This window comes from Rhipicephalus microplus, chromosome 9 (genome assembly GCF_043290135.1).
Source record: "Rhipicephalus microplus isolate Deutch F79 chromosome 9, USDA_Rmic, whole genome shotgun sequence".
Classification (NCBI taxonomy): Eukaryota; Metazoa; Arthropoda; class Arachnida; order Ixodida; family Ixodidae; genus Rhipicephalus; species Rhipicephalus microplus.
This window is the reverse complement of record NC_134708.1, coordinates 29,727,923-29,745,412: the sequence shown is the minus strand read 5'-3', so window position 1 is coordinate 29,745,412 and position 17,490 is coordinate 29,727,923. Positions and strand designations below refer to the sequence as shown.

At 43.4% G+C, this 17,490-nt stretch overlaps 1 protein-coding gene across 1 annotated transcript; it reads left to right on the top strand.

Moving 5' to 3' along the window:
- The first annotated feature begins 243 nt into the window (after positions 1–243).
- LOC119164957 (uncharacterized) lies at positions 244–5,464 on the top strand. Its single transcript, XM_037417154.2, has 2 exons — positions 244–686; positions 2,874–5,464. Exons 1-2 carry the CDS (start codon positions 387–389, stop codon positions 4,296–4,298), a joined length of 1,725 nt encoding a protein of 574 aa, XP_037273051.2. The 5' UTR covers positions 244–386; the 3' UTR covers positions 4,299–5,464.
- Positions 5,465–17,490: the final 12,026 nt, after the last annotated feature.

The following is a 17,490-nucleotide window of genomic DNA, read 5'->3' as shown; positions in this document are numbered from 1 at the left end:
AACATGTAGTATACGCCAGTATGCACATCCAGTATATGCCAGTATGTACATTCACTATGCGCCAGTATGCATAGCCAGTATGCACAGCCAAAACAGAACGCGTGTCGCGTTCCATTTTTGCTGTGCATGCTGGCTCTTTAGTAGTAACATAGAAAACTCAACTGCATGAAGCATATAGGCGAACGTAGCCTTGCCGAGGAAGCGAAACTCTTCACAAGGGCACCCCTTGCTGATAGTGGTTATCGGCGCCGTCGCACATACAACGGTCGGTAGCGAGCCGACGAACGCCGACAACGTTATCGGCTGTCCCGTGATTCCTAGCTAACGTCCGAGGTCCCGTCTGAGAGTGCCGCAGAAGCAGCGTGTCTATCTACACGTTCGCCGCCATGCCAGACCGCGGGGGGCGTCAAGCTCTGCACCGACTGTGCGACTCGGTGAGCGGTGCGAACTGGCGCCCGACGCGGTTCGAGGACGAATTCACGTTGAGTCGCTACGCCTGCTGCGCGTGTCACGTCATTCCGAGCACGACGGTGTTGCTGCCCTGTTCACATGCTCTTTGCGAGCAATGCCTGGCTGGGTGTGTCATCCAAGATGGCGGGAGCGTCTGTCCCATGGACGCCGAGCCCTTCTGCGAGGACGAATGCCAGTGGTTGAAGCTTCCAGCTAGGAAAGAGCAGAATTTGAAGGTCAGTGACGGGCATCAACAGCCGCATCCTAAGCTGTTGTTTTAGACAGGCGAACGCCCCCTGACGTTTAGTTGTCTGTCTTGGTCGTTTAAGTCAGGTGTTTACAGTGTGTTTAATGGGAACTCCACCTTTCTCAGTTTTCTGCCTGTAACTCACTGCATGAGACCACCACGTAAGATATATTCTTTGATTGTGGACAGCATTTCTAACTGACCGATGACATTATTATCCGATCGGGTCAGTCGTGTGAGAGGCAGTATTTTTGTTATTAAAATGTGCCATTCGTTGACCTACACAAGCAGCTAGACAATTGCGACGATTTGTAGGGTCAAATTACGCTGTTTGGTATTGGAAATGTCACATGATTGCAGTGTCGCTCACCTCGCTTCGCATGTTTGTTTCTAAATGCAATGGCAAAACTTTCTGGACTGCAAATTTTCACATGGCAAAGTAATTTAGAAACAGAGCAGCAAAAGAGGTACATACATTGGACATAAGCCTATCTGGAGCAATTTTCGGCAAAGCAATGTTCCCAAAAAACGACGTTTATGATAGTGACCAAGCATTCACGGCAAGAGTAGCAAAAACGTTGTTTTTCCCGTTGCTGAGTAGCTCTAGGAAAGTGCTTCTGCGATAAATTGTGAGTGTTCCAAGCGACCATCGTGCTTATATTTCAATGAAAGCTATTTCAATGAGCCTTCGCGCGCTTCAATTTAAGTGCATTTCAAACAAACACCAGTAGGGGAAAATGGCTGATGTCCTGCACTCTGGGACGTCTGCATCGTTTTTCATTGTCATGTTGGTGCGTAAATGTTTGGTTTCAATCGTAGTTTCTTACAAGTATACCTACTTATAAAGCCGTCATAGTGAGCTGTTATACGCAAGGGAATGCTGGAATGTGTTGTACCTGACTCGGCTTTTCATCGTTCTCCAAAAGTTCGGACAACTCGAAGACGCCTGTGACTTTAAAGCATTCCATGTGTCAAAATAATTAATTTCGTACTGCATGAGCCTGCCCATAGGAATCTATTTCTTTTCTATAATAGCACAAAAACGAGTTTCGGTTAACTTTGGAATTTCTGCGTCAATGCACACTATTCAGAAGCTCAAAAAGTGACAAACGGCCGCCAAACTTGCACGGATGGTGGACGAGAAGGCTAGTGTTCACTCTGCCATTGTTTGCCATCCGTTTCGCAGTTTGGTTATGCCGGAAAGGGGAGCGGACTTTATTCTAAAATATAACGTGCGTGTATGACATTCCTTTACATCAAAATTTCTTTTATAGAAGCATTGTTTGCGCAGTACGTCATATGCACTCTTTGGCGGAAGCCCAGTTCAACACTATAGCGAACACAAGCTTCGCAAATACAAATATCGTCCTTCCCACAGCGGCACAGCGCCCGTTAGGAAATTTGCAGAGGTGGTGGTGCCGGATTTTCTTCTATGTATTATTGTGAGAAACCCAGGGGTTTCAATCTTCATTTCCACGATCTACCAATAAGTAATGATTAGAATTGTTTGTTCCCTTGCCACAAGAAGTTATCTTAAAACTGGTGTAGGTCTTCCGTGAATTCGTCATGAGATGTGGGAATCGTGCTGTACTGCAATGTTTTTTTATGACAACGCTACTGCCCCGTGCTTTTTCTTGTTTTTTTTTCAGATGGTGGGCTGTAGGCCTAGTCAAGAAACTGTTGTGTCCGTTTCCTTTTGCCTCATATCGGTGGCAAGTAACATGACATGTTAGTGTACAATGTTCACATGTCAGAATAAATAAATGCTTAATTTTTTCTAATCGTTTAACTGATTATCATAACCATTCCTTGTTATAATCAAGCGACAGAACAAAGAATACCGACCTAGTTTTAAGCTTCTTACTTAGTCCTCTGAAGTTTCATAGAGCATTTTATGGTGATAGTTGAGTGATTGAGCGGGGAAAGACTGACGTACTTTCAAGCTGCTCACACAAGGTCCTACGTAATTTTACTCTGTGACCACGTTTTGCGTAAGCTAGCAATTTCATTAAAAAATTTTCTCATTAGGATATAACTGCAGCTTTATGATTTTGGCCTAAACTTGAGCTGTATTACAACGTTTATCATAGGACACTGTCATTTGTGTTCATATGCTTTAGGAGTATATCAGCATTAAAGCTGAACTCTCTTCTCTCTTTTGCAACCTTTTCTCCAGGCTCACTGCTGGAATGAGGCTGACGGTTGCCAATTCGTTGGCACCATCGAAGCGGTGTTGCTGCACTACGACCGGGAATGCACCTTTCATGCCGTCCAATGTCCAAACTGCGAACAAAGGCTACTACGAACGGATATTGCAGCACACTACGCTTCCGGGTGCTGCCAGAATGCTTCTTGTGCAAGAAATGCGCAGTCAAACAGGGAAATTAGTTTACCTGCAAGTTTTGAGACGAACGTTGTTCTGGACAAGTTCTCAACACTTGAGAGAAAAATAAACGAAGTTTTGGAAATATGTGGGGCATCGAACTCTGCCCGTTCGCAGGGCATCAGCCATGCAGTAGGTGCCTTTGAGAATACTCTTCAGCGTATAATGGAAGGAATCGAAGAAAACATTTCCACCATGATCACTCGACAACTGACCGCCAGTCTGCAAGAACTGAAGGCCGCGACCACGGTCCTTTGCAGTGATCACCTGGCATCTCTTCAGAGCCAAATGAACGAACTCGTTGAACAGTCGAGGCAGCGTGATGCGTCCCAGATGCAGGAGATTGGATCCGTGCTAAAAGACTCTCAAATGGAAGTCAAGGAGGAAGTGAAGATCAAGGTACAAGAAATGGTGTCTCTGCTAAGAGCGTCGGAGAGCGACGTGAAGGAGAACGTGAAGACCCAGTTAGAGGAGTTTGTTCAAGTGATGAGGAACTGCGTTGGTGTCTTGAAAGAACATGTGAGCAAGGTTGAGGACACTCTATCTTCGAGGCTCACGGACCAACAGCAGTCTCTACAAGCAGTGTTTGATTCTTTAAACAAGAATAAAGAATCTATTGAAAGAGAAAAATCCCTTCCCGCTGCAACTATGGCAAAACAAGAGACTCTATGGCACTTCAAGCTGGACTTCTTGCTCAGCCAAGCACTGGAAAGATTGGAACTTCTACGGCAGCAGATCTACCGGCAGAACGAAGAACCGTGGGTTTCGAAAAGTGAATATGATTTTCATGATTCTTTCATCATGGGGACGAAAGATTTCGAATGTTCAAGTTTTGATGTGACCCTGGAAAATTATGAAAAGATATACGATTCAGACAGAGTACCCTACATTACGGTAAATCGGTACTACAGGGATGTGTGTATTAACATTACCTTTTATAGGGATACTTTGAATCGCAGATGTTTATGCGTGAATGTGGAGTGCTTAAGGACTTTGGGAAATTCTGAATTCCCCTTCGATGAGATTTTTGCAAATGTGGTAAAAAGCAATGGTGGAGGGTTGGTACCTCTTATGTCCTATAATAAACATGCGTGTACAGGCTGCTCTAACAAGGCCATTTCGCATTTTCATATCCGCTTTTGCACATTTCAATATAATCTCGATGAAGACGGCCTAACAGAACACGGAAAACTTACGCTGAGATTCGATTTTAAATAAGGACTCATCTGACGTCCCCACGATTACTAAAAACATGTGTGTTACGTCTTATACTCCAATTATGTACAAATTCCGCAGGTGAAGAAAACGGTAGGTAAAAAATATAGTGAATGATAGCCCCTGTTTTAGACCGCTAGCGCCTAGGTTACACGCGAAGACATTTCGTCTAAAACTCTAATCATCTGATACTTCATATTTGTCTTTAATTTTTGTACGTGTTGTGGCGCGTCAACGGGGGTTCACATTTAGGGAAGCCGTTGTGTGTGTGTGTGTGTGTGTGTGTGTGTGTGTGTGTGTGTGTGTGTGTGTGTGTGTGTGTGTGTGTGTGTGTGTGTGTGTGTGTGTGTGTGTGTGTGTGTGTGTGTGTGTGTGTGTGTGTGTGTGTGTGTGTGTGTGTGTGTGTGTGTGTGTGTGTGTGTGTGTGTGTGTGTACAGCCTTATTTATTGACTGACTGGCATATCTAACAGCTAGGAGCAATGAAAGTCCCTTGCAGCATTGTTGCATGTTCATGGCGTCATCTTCAGTGTGATACAGGTGGTCACAGTGAAGTGTAAAATATGCACGTGCACCTTCACCTGAAAAAATCTGCGAGTCGTTGAGTCTACTGACGATGGCAAAAATGAAGTTTAGCGTTTAGACCACTGACCACGCGCGGGCTTCGAAGGCACTGTTCAATCATGCGATAGTTTAAATTACATGCCAAACAATTTGCAGGAAGAGCCTCTGAAATGTGCTAGTTTGTGAAGATGTGTGGACGCCGTTGTGTGAAGTTATTCTAATAAACTGCCATTTGTTGTGCATTGAAACAGTGATACTTTACTTGAACGATTGAAAGGAAGAACTTCTTTGACTGGTTGGTTGCAGCCAACACTAATTAAAAGCCCTACTGGCCGCGCCGGACCACTTGACCGAATTTTAAAAGGACTTTTGCACTAGGTCTCGGCTAGCTATAGCTACAGTTCCTTGTTGGCGTTTTAAAGGTTGGCTAGAAAATTTTATGAACACATTTGAATTGTGTGTTTGTGCGTTCTTTGTGTGTTTGCTTCTTTGTGTGTTTGCTGATTATTTTTTTATTTATTTATTCATTTAATATACATCAAAGGCCCTCAAGAGAGGGCTTAACATGAGGGAGTCGGCAAACAATAAAGATTCAGTAAAAGATCGATTCTATGGCGTTCCTCAGTGTACCTGTGTTTGAATGATCGACGACATTTGAAGATCGTTCCAGTCCCTGGCTGCCTGGGGGAAGAAGGAATGATGATGGGCTGTGGCAGGAGGGGGGTAGACGGCCTTGTGGTGACTGGTGCGGGCTGAAGTCCAATGGGCTGGTTGAATGGGGGAGTTATGATGAAACGCATGATAAATTTTGTTGTACAATAAGAGTCTCAAACTCTTACGACGTAGGTCAAGGTTAGGTAATCCTGCTTTACTTTTAAGGGTAGTAACACTGGTGTGATATGAGTAGTCAAAATAGATGAATCTAACTGCACGGTTTTGAATTAGTTCAATTGATTTACTTAAGTTACTTTGTGGTGGGTCCCAAATGGCGAATCAGTATTCTAGTTGTGGGCAAATTAGAGTTTTGTAGGCTAGTAAATTTACTGAAGGAGGGGCAAGATGTATGTTACGATGAAAGTAACGAAGAGCTTTGTTAGTATTGTTAGCTATTTTACTTACATGAGAAGACCAGTTTAGATCTTGTGAAATGTTGACGCCAAGGTGTTTAATACAGCTGAGGGAAGAAACTGTGCAGCCATTAATTATATAGTTAGCAGTGGCAAAGTACTGGTGTCTGTGGAATGAAACAAGTGCAGTTTTATTACTATTGAAAACCATGAGCCATTTACTGCACCACTCACCAAGTTTTAGAAGGCCACGCTGGAGGGTAACTCTATCGAAAACGTTAGTAATGGGTCGGTATATTACACAGTCATCCACAAAGAGGTGAATGTTAGATGAAGTATTATCGGGTAAGTCATTTATGTAAATTAAGAAGAGCAGAGGGCCCAGAACTGTACCCTGTGGTACACCGGCAATGACGTTAGAAACGGATGCGGACGTGTCATTAGCTTCTACGAATTGCTGACGGTTAGTGCGAAAGTATTTAATCTAATTGTAGAGAAGTCGGTTAGGGTTAATTGGGAGAGCTTTAGTAGTAGGCGGTTGTGGGGAACTTTGTCAAAGGCTTTCTCGAAATCTATAAAAATGGCGTCAACTGGTATGTTAAGGTCCACACTTGCGCTTAAGTCATGGATGAATAATGCAAGCTGAGTATCGCATGAGAGTCCTCTTTGGAATCCGTGTTGGTTAGGGTCGAAAACCTAAATAAGACGAGGAATTTAGCAATTTCTGAATGAATTATATGTTCCATTATTTTTTAACAGACGCTGGTTAGGGATATGGGTTGGTAACTAGCTGAACCTGGTTTTGGAACTGGAACGATCTTACCCATTTTTCAGTCATGAAGAACAGTGCCGGATGAGAGCGATTGCTGAAATATATGAGAAAGAATGACACTGGTGATTTCTTTGGTGTTTTTGAGCACCTTAGCATTGATGCCATTGATGCCGCATGATCAAGTAAAGTTTAACGATTCGATGATTTTCTGGGTGCCTTGAGGTGAAAATATGACATCGGCCATGGGAGGATAGTTGAGGGGAGATACATCAGGGAGGTTACCAATTTGTTCTCTGGTAAAGACAGAAGAAAAAGTAAGGTTTAGTGCTTCAGCTACTTCGTTATACGCGATAGGCTGTCGATTATCATCCAATATTGATATGCACTTGTTTTTGTGTCGTGGGTTAATCACCTTCCAAAACTGTTTTGGGTTAGTGCGGTGTACATTGGGCAAGGTTGTTTCATTAAGGAGTCGTTTCGCTTTATCTAAAGCAGAGCAGTACAGTTTTGCTGTGGCCTGATATTTGGGCCGCGCCATGGCATTGTTGGTGCTTTTTGCGGAGCGAAATTGTCGCTTCTTCTTGTTATTAAGCCTTTTAGGTTCAAGATTAAACCAGCGGGAAGTGCTACGTTCACGAGTTTTGATGCCTGGAATGTAAGTATACTGATCAGCTCATGCATTTTGGATTTAAGCATTAACCAATTCGTTGTAACAGATCCTTCATTAAACTCTTTGAATAATAATTGCCAGAATATTTCTAAATCTTTATTGAAGCTGATGTAGTCGCCCTTATTGTATAAGGTGAGCTTTTTTGCTTGTTTTCGGAGGCTGGTTCAGTCTACATTGGAAAAAACCATGAATCACCTTATGATCGCTGATTCCATCAAGGTATGAAATTGAGATGATTCTGTCAAAATGGGTGGCTAATACGAGATCAAGTATATTGGCTGAATTTTCGGATTGCCTTGTTGTTGCATTAACAATTTGAGTTAGGGAAAACGTTAAACATGTATCGACAAAGTTGCTTTCAATGTTTTCTTTCGATGTGACGAAGACGAGATCAGACCAATCTATGTTCAGAAAATTAAAGTCGCCGAATAAGACAACTGTGGCATTAGGAAGTGGATTCTTCAGGGATTTTAGCGCGACATGAAACATGGGAATGAGCGTGCTGTCGGAATCTGGGGGGTGCGATAGCATAACAGCGAAAACTGTTGTGAGATTGATACTCGGGTCAAGCGCGGTGCCGCAGTTGTCCGCCGCCGCTGCCAGTGTCCGTAACCACATCGCAAAGAAAGGAAAAAAAACAACCTAGTACCAATGCCACAGTGGGGCTCGAACCCTGGTCTGTTGGGTGCCAGCCCAGTAACCTACCACTGAGCGACGCTGGTACTTGGCCTTGTTGGTGAACTTGCCTTAGGCTGCCTTGATATCGGATATGTAATCGCGTTATTACGGCTTATACAGCGTTTTAAAACATTAAAAGAACAATCAGTAGTGGCACAATGCGAATAGCGTAACGAGTGGGTTGGGCAAGGCTCCAAGCCATTACATGAGCTTGTTTTTCATCACCTAGTTGTTGTTGTTGTTTCCCTGTACAAATGGCTCGTACCCAAATCACCTAGTTAACTAGTTGACTAGTTAAATGGTGAACTATTTAACTAGTTAACTAGGTGACTAGTTAAAACTAGTCACCTAGTTAACTGTGGTGCATACCCACGTCCGGCATCGTTCCTCATCGTCGTCAGCCACTGCATGAACGATTGACACGAAATTCCTTGCAAGTGTTTAGCGGTTACCACGCTTCTCCGAAGAATGACGATAAATAGCATAGAGAATGCCGGCCTACTACGCAAAAGTTTATTAATGCCCTACAGCGGGTATCAAGCAAGTGTGCTTGCAGTAGTTACCCAATGAATGTTTTGAAAAGGCTCTGAAAGGCCGCTCTATAGCTTTCGCTGTGACTGTGTTGCGCCTTTCGCGCCGGCAGGGCGGCTTTTTTTTTTTTTTCACGCGGATAAGTGCTTTGAGAAAGTTGTGCTGGCACCTTGAAATTAGGGACGTAGAAACGTTTTAAAAATAAAATAATTAAAAATTCAGCAGATACCTTGCGCTGTAGGAATCTACTTCAAGCGAGGCAGTCATTCAGTGGCAGCCTATGCCGTTCTTTTTTTCTCTGTATTGAGCTCTACAAGATGCATCGACGTCGTTGAATAATTTGGCCGAATCACCATGGGCTTGGTAACCTAATCGATGACACTGACTTGTAAAAAGCAGCTGATTATTCGACATAAGATGGGCCCTCACGTTGAGGCAAAGTCAAACTTATCGCGGAAAAGAAGAAAAAACAAAAAATCGCTACGGTGCGATGATTGCATCATATAAATAGCGGTCGCCGGCGTATTTGAGCAATGTTCTACGCAACACGTGGAGTCAATCGTTGCTACATCGCAAGAAATACCGATGGCCAAACGCTACAACCACAATCGGCCATTGGCAGAGCGCGTTGTTTTGTATAATATCGTCTGAGTTTTTACGTCCCAAACCACCATACAGTAGTTAGAGACACCGTAGTGGATGGCTCCGGAAATTTCGACCTCCTGGGGTTGCTTGTATACCGTGCGCTGACATCTCACAGTATTCGGGCCTCTACCATTTTCGCCTCCATCGAATTGTGACCGCCACGGCCGGAATCGAATCGGCGGCCTGCGAGTAAGCACCCAAGCACACTAATCGCCGCCGAAACACGGTGAACGAGAGTGTTTTTTCCTAACCAGAAGAGGCGCCTGCGTTGCTCAGTGGTTGATTACTAGACTGTCGTGCAGAATGCCTGGGCTCGAGGCGTGATTTATTGCATTTGTTTCAATGAAAATTTTTCACCCGATGACAACGCCGCCGACGCTGCCATTCGATTTTTCAACAACATTAGCCCATTCATGTGACTGCGTTCATATCAATTCCGGATTGAGGCGGAAATGCTGTAGGCCCGTGTGCTCAGATTTGGGTGAACGTTAAAGAACCCCAGGTGGTCGAAATTTACGGAGCCCTCTACTACGGCGTCTCTCATAATCATATCGTGGTTTCGGGACATGAAACCCCACCTATATCTATCTATATAAATTCCGGGTCGATACAGTCTAACGGTCACGTGTGGCGTACACCCGTTGTACACATCTCATGGTATGCAGGTATGGCCACACGCGACTTGTGTAAAGGTCTTCATAACGTACGCGACTGTCAGGCAAGCTATTTATACCGCAACTGAACTTCTCGAAATTGCGCGTGCTTTGCTACCGTAACCAAAACGAAACTTCAATCAGACGCAATCTTCACAGACTTCTCTTAAACATTTGGCAGGGTACCCCACCATAAAGTGATTTCCAAGCTGAAGGCAATTCAGATTGAAACCAATGTAGAACACTGGATAGCCGCTTACATTTCAAACCCCAGTCAGCACGTTATAAAAAAAAAACAATGCCGAAATCTAAGAGCTTGACGTTTACTCAGGTGTTCCACAAAGGTCTGTGCTAGGCCCGATTATGTTTCTCATTTTTGTTAACGACATTCATCCTAATGTCGAAGCAGATGTAATGGTCAGACTGTTTTCGGATGACTGTCTCATTTGTACCGCTGTCTGAACGGTCGACGACGAGATCCGGCTTAATACTTTCTTCACTAACAATTGTCCGGAGCGGTGAATAAAATTAAACGGAGGAAAAACTTCCTAAATGCATATAACCCGAAAAAAGGCACAAATGAAGTGCGAGTGTCAGCTAATGTGACAACGCGTAGCTGAGACTGGTTCAGTGAAATATTTGGGTGTTAGCATCATAAGCATATTAAAAAGGGATGTTCACATTAAGCAGACGTGCACAAAATAATACAAGCCCTTGGGTTACTTTCGAAGAAAAGTTGCTCTAGCACCTTCCAAATCTCAACTAACAAGTTATAAAGCCCTTGTACGGCCAATCTTCGAACACAGCAGTATGATCTGACAAATTTACCTCAACCAGCTGGAGCGAATAAAACGCTCTGATTGGTGTGTTCCCAGTACTCACGTGTTGTCAGCATAACCACATTGCGCACTAGGGAAAACATCCACACTTCGGCAATCAGGCAACGCACTGCTGCATTAAAAATTTCTTTATTTTCTTCATCATGACGGTATCAATATAAGCAGACACGAATACCCAAAACCACCATATCATTGCTCCGCCAGAGAGCATACCAAGACAAGAGTATCGGGTCTTTCAGCTCCCGTTTTTGTGCAATTATTATATACCTACTTTGCGTCATTCATTGAATTATGGAATAACCTACCACGTTGTACTGTGTCCTCAGGATCTCTTCACTCATTCACAAACGATCTTGAAACGTATTTTGATCAATAAGTAGCAACGTCGCACGTAATCGTGCAACTCTTCATCAATTGTATGAGTTTGATCATATATTAACCCCAGTTTTTATGAGGATCTATACTTAATTCGAGCTCTTCACTGTTGGTCTGCGCTGGTTTTCTTTCTTTGTTTTTGTTATTTCATCAGATATATGGTGGCTATATTTATTTTTATTTGGTAGACTGTAGGGTTATTCTTTTTTCTTGTTATTTGTACTTTTTTCTTGCTATTATAATTTTGTGCTTTAGTCAGATGTATAGTTGCCAATTTGTATTCTTTTTTTTTTGGTTCCATCTCTGTAGGAGAATCTCAAGGCATACAGTAATAATAAATAAATGAAAATTAAATAAATAAATATGGTATACTACAGGGTAACTTATAAAGCTGAAAGTGACTTGCGTCAGTGAAGCTTTTGCATGAGGCGGCATTCTGTGTAATGAGTAGCAGGCTTCAAATCGTCTGTCATAGCTAGTACGCTTTCGATACGTTGGGACATGACACAATTTTCCAAACATAAATCTCAGCTTAAGCTTTTCGTTTTAGATGCGCAGCAGCTCTTTGACTAGCCTGTGTAACGCTGTCCGTCCGTGTCTCGATGCCAACGCGCCGCACCACGTTCCCCCCACGGCAGTTGTTGGAACGATGCCAAGTAGGTCAAGTCGCAGCTGCGCGTTGACGTCACTCTCTTCCCCATCCGCCTAGCAGCTGCAAGCTTCTCCCAACACACCCAGGTGCTGTTGCTCCACCGCCCACTCGCAACACACTTTTCTCAAAGGCGGCACTGCAATTACTTCTATCACCTTTACGCCGCGGCCCGTACAAACAACTGGTATACGAGTTTGCAAAAAAGACTATCAATTTCATTGAGAAAGGACATGAAATAGCCTTTAAATGGCTTCCAAGTCATTGTTGAATAATTATCAATGAACGGGCCGATCGAGCCACCCACTCTGCCCATACTGAAAGCGATCAAATACCAATTCTTTTCTCCAAAACTGACGCTGCACACAAATTCCGCATGCTTGCTCGTAGGCGAACCACGTCACAATGGAACGAGTCATATTTCACCCATGCATTATTATGTACCTTAGACCCAAATCTCAGTCTTCTAATTCCTCCAGAACTTCGCCGGCGAGACGCTACTATGCTAAGCAGATTATGGTTGGGTGTCGCATTTACCAATGTGAACGCGTTTCGCATAGAAATGGCTGACACTGCTGCATGTGACCATTGTGGCAGTGACGAAACAACTTGACACATTCCGTGTGAATGCCCACAATACTGCTTGCAGAGACAGTCACTCTGCAATGCACTAGATAAACAGGACAACCAAAGTCTTTCGAAAGAAAGAATGCTGCGCTACCCACAGGACTTTATGTGGAAGAAGAAGGCTGGGAAGACACTCTGTTTCTGATTCTGATTCTTTATTTCAGCATTCATTTACAACAAATACCAGGACAGGAGCAAAAAGCCGCTATTATAGCGGCTTGACGAAGGCCCCTACCCCTACAAAATTTGGCAGAAGACAACACATGTACTCAAAAACTGAAATACATCGATATACAGATTATCTTTCGAAAAAAATAATCAAACTAATAAAACACGTAAATGTGTGTTGCAAATTGACAGCACAACAAAAAGTTTCCTTTTTTCTTTACACAGAAGACCCCTTTTTTTTATTGAACAGTTCACAACGTTTACAAACACAGTCGTAGAAAATATGCATCAAGGTGAAACCACACAGATTTTCAAGTACATAAGAGCATGTAGAAAGGCTTTCACACACACCACAAAAATAAAAGATATACCATACCTAACAAACAAACAACAAAAGAAAAGCAAGCACATATGTGGCATAAAATTACTCACATAAAGCCGCACGGCTAAGAAAATACTGCTTTAACATTCGACGTGAAGTAATATTTAAATTATTGTTTTCCCCCTCAAGATCGTCAAGCAGTAATGACATACGGTACGGTAGCCGGTCTCTTCCATGAATGGTTCGCGAAAAAGGGACAGCCCAAGTTTCACGCTCTCTGATGTCATAATTGAGTTGATGTGGTTTGTTTAACTTGCAAAGATAAGTAAATGCACCATGGCCTCGTTTAACGCTTTCTTTATACTTCATGGCAAGGTTAAACTCATAATGGTAACGAAATGGGAGAAAATTAAACTGAGCAAATAATGGACTTGTATGGCTGTCATAAGGAACACACGCAACATGCCGTAATGCTTTTTTGTAACATAAATAATGTCCTGCAATTCTTCTTTGACGTAGTTCCCCATACTAAATTACAATAATTAGCATGAGAGAAAAATATTGTATTATACAACAGTAGCAGTATTTTTGATGGAAGAACATCCCGAAGCCTACACAGTGCCCCGCATGCTTTCGCCATACGTGTTGCAACGCGTTCGATGTGTTTGTCCCACAATAAGTGCTTATAAAAGATTACACCTAACGTTTTAACGTCAGCCGTGACTTCAATTCGTTCTGATCGATAGAATATGTTTAGATTACGATTTACGTGTTTTTGGGTTGGTACAAAAAGAACAGCTTTTATTGTTTGAGAATTAACCTGCAAGGAATTTGCTTTTCTCCACAAATACAGTGTTTCGAGAACAGAGTTAGCTTGTTGAGATAAATAATCAGTACTACGCGACTGGAAGAAAAAGCTGGTGTCATCTGGGTATATTATATCATGTGGTAAGCTGCTAATGTTCACTAAATCATTTATAGAGATGTTGAACAGTACAGGTCCTAATATGCTTCCTTGAGGAACACCAGCTTCCAGATTCAGCGGGTCCGAGTATTCACCCGAAATGCAAACGCATTGTTTTCTGTCCATCAGGTAAGACCTGAGAAGATCCAGTGGTAATCCACGGAATCCATATTGTTCTAGCTTTTTTTAGTAAAGTAACATGGTTAATCCTGTCAAAGGCTTTGGAAAAATCAACAAATACACCTAATGTTAATGTTTTCTCTTCAAAGCCATTCATAATTAAATCCTTCTGTGTTAATAGAGCCAATTCCGTCGATAGGCCCTTACGGAACCGAAATTGGTATGGAGTTAATAGCCGATATTTTTCACAAAATGACACAACCCTTTTACAAATAATGTTTTCCAAGCCTTTTGAAATGACAGGGAGCACTGACACCGGCCGATAATTTGACATATCATTTCGGTCACCTGATTTGAACAAAGCAGTTACCTTTGCTTTTTCCATTTTTTCGGGAACACACCAGTAGACATGCAAATATTGAATACGTGCGCAAGTGCATCTACTAGAAAATCGAGTGCAAATTTAATTGGTTTAATCTGCAGACCATCAATGTCCCTTGCCTTACTCCTGCGTTTCTTGTGTTCAACCGGCATGTACAAACGACTGTGATCGGAACGCCCTGCATATGTGTGCATGTGTATTTTTTTTCTAATTTATTTTTATCTCTCTATTTCTACCATCTTCATTTCTCCACCCCTGTACAGGGTAGCACACCAATTCTTCTATGTTAAGTTCCCTGTCTCTTCCTTTATTAATTTTTCTGTCTCTTCTCTCGCTTCACCTTCTCCACCACTCGCAACGCTCGACCCCACCTCGAGTAGAAACACTCTTTCGGCTCTTTTATCTGCGGTGAAACTTACACGAAAACCAACCTGCCTGTCGTGTCTTTGAGTTTCAAAGAACCATTTACTCGAGTAAAGGCTACATAGAGTTTCGCTTCAAACCGTTCTTTCAGCACCCGCGTCGACGCCAGTTTCATCCGCGTCAACGCCCTGCGCACCGCTGCTGCTTCGCATCTCATCGTGGTTTCCTTTGGGAAGATGGCCCATTTTTTTTAAATGATGCAAGCTTCAGCAAGCCTTTTTTTTTTCTTTGGTCTGCAGAAAATTCAGCAGCAAAATGTGAAATCTGCTTTCAAGAACAGTGGTCGCACTTTCTTTGCGAACAGCTGACAAATAAAGAAACCCTACAGAAATGTCTCTTACAACCTTTACATATACTACGGTGAAAAAAAAAAGAGCTGGCATTTCCCGAAGTCTTAACGCACTCCACACACACCGAGTACAATTATGGTACCACAGTAACAGTATAGAAAGTAATATAAAAAACATGTCCCAATAGTATTGATTAGTTATTGTCAATACCCTACTATCCAAACATAACATATTGTTACAATTTCGCAGGAAAATATAGAAGCGTGCAGGCACAAAATCAACGCTTCCAATGGCGCAATCAGCCGTTGTCCAAGGAAGAAATTTCCGATGCCTACAGTTCTTTATCTGGCCAAGAGGCCTCCTCGCGCTGAAATTCCAGAATTTGTAGTGATTCGTTCATTAACACATCCTGCTTGAAGTGCCTGGGCGTATGTTCTTTCGCCAAAGCTGCAGCGACGAGGGTTCCATTCCTTCTTGTGAATTGCTGCCTCTGCTGTTAAGAAGGGCTCGCTTCTAGCAAAATTCCATGAGTTTCGAAGAGAACCTGGCTTCCACTCCACTCATACTTTCTTTCAAGTAGCATCTGGAGTCGCTTCACGTAAACGAGTTCCTGAAACCGAACCTCAACGTATTCCATCACTTCGATTTTGAAGTTATCAGCATACCTACAATTTCCTCGATTTTCTGTATCTGGGACGCATCCCGCTAAAGCGACTGTTCAACGAATTCATTCATGTGGCTCTCTATCTGGCTCTGTATGTGACTTTGTATTCATTCAGGGTATCTCTGTTCAACGCCTTCAGCTCTCCCAGATCAAAGTTCTGTTGCCGAGTCATCGTCGTGCTGATGTTCGCCTCGATGTTTCGCACTCCGCGTTGAAGGCTGCTTTCGAAGCCACTTACTGCACGGCTGATGTCTTGCGGCTGTGTGGAGTCTTGCGGCTTACCAGACCTCTTTAATTAGTCTCTGAATGGTGGAGAACTTCTCCAGAAGAACACGGACGTCACAAGCTTTAGAATAATCACCTTGCCTGTGAGGCTGACTACCGCTTGCAAAGGAAGCATTCTGGAAGCACCCGGCCATGTAGTAGGCGGCTGTGTGTTTCCGCAATATTCTTTGTTCGCAGTGTTGACATTGGACGGCGCGGAAGGAGCATTTTCTGTCGTGGTGCAGCAGTACGGCTTCGATAATGTCTATAAACAAACAGCCATCACCCTCCTTCCAGCAGTGAGCATGCAATGCAAACCTATAAGCATAATATGTACGTTCCTGGGATATTACCACACTGTAAATGTGAATAGATTCATAGGTAATGTAATAGGGGTAAGAAGTAAGCACCATATATAAAATTGCTATTATATCCTAATAAAAAAGACGTTTCATTACCACGACGTAACCATGGGCGCATTAAATCTGTCCAATACCCCCTTTATATGTTTTTATTTTGTATATATATATATATATATATATATATATATATATATATATATATATATATATATAATGTGAGGAGGTTTATGAGTCGTTTAAGACAGCGACGAGACAGCGTGAGCAACCGTCCAGCGATCGGCACAGCAACGAACCGAAGCATGAGCCGAGAGAGCCGGGCGTTGGCGATGCTGCTCGCTGCAGGCACATCTTCTTCTTCACAATCGCCCCCGCTGAAAAAGGAGCCATCCTGGCGACTTAAGACGTTTCAGGCAAAGGCTGATGGTACGGTTTCAGTCGGGAAACATGGACGATGTCACGTGAACGCCGGCGCATGTCGTCCGATCGGGAAACTGGTTCAATTAGAAAATTAACCGGAGATGTTTTCTCCAAAACGGTGTAAGGCCCCTCGTATTGGGGGACAAGTTTCGAGGAGAGTCCCGTTGTTTGGTGTGGGATGGCAAGCCACACAAGAGACCCTGGGGCATAGATGGGATCCGGAAGAGAGGTGCTACGGGTTTGTTTCTGGCGTTGTTGCTCTTCCGAGGTGAACGCACGGGTGAGCTGGCGGCACTCTTCGGCTTGTCTAGCAGCATCGGAGATAGGTGGACACTCGGAAGCATCAGGACAGTAAGGAAGTAGGGTATCAATTGTATGGGAAGGCTCGCGTCCGTAAAGAAGAAAGAAAGGTGAGAATCCCGTGGTGGTTTGTATTGCGGTGTTATACGCGAACGTGACGTATGGGAGAACACGGTCCCAGTTGCTATGATCAGATGCCACGTACATTGAGAGCATATCACCTAGCGTGCGGTTGAACCGTTCCGTTAGTCTGTTAGTCTGCGGGTGGTATGCTGTTGTTTTCCGATGAATGACGTGGCATTCCGAAAGCAGAGTTTCGACGACCTCGGAAAGGAAAGCGCGGCCTCTGTCACTAAGGAGCTCTCGAGGTGCACCATGTCGAAGGATAAAGCGTTGCAAAATGAAAGAGGCGACATCCTGAGCTGTAGCGCTCGGCAAAGCGGCTGTTTCG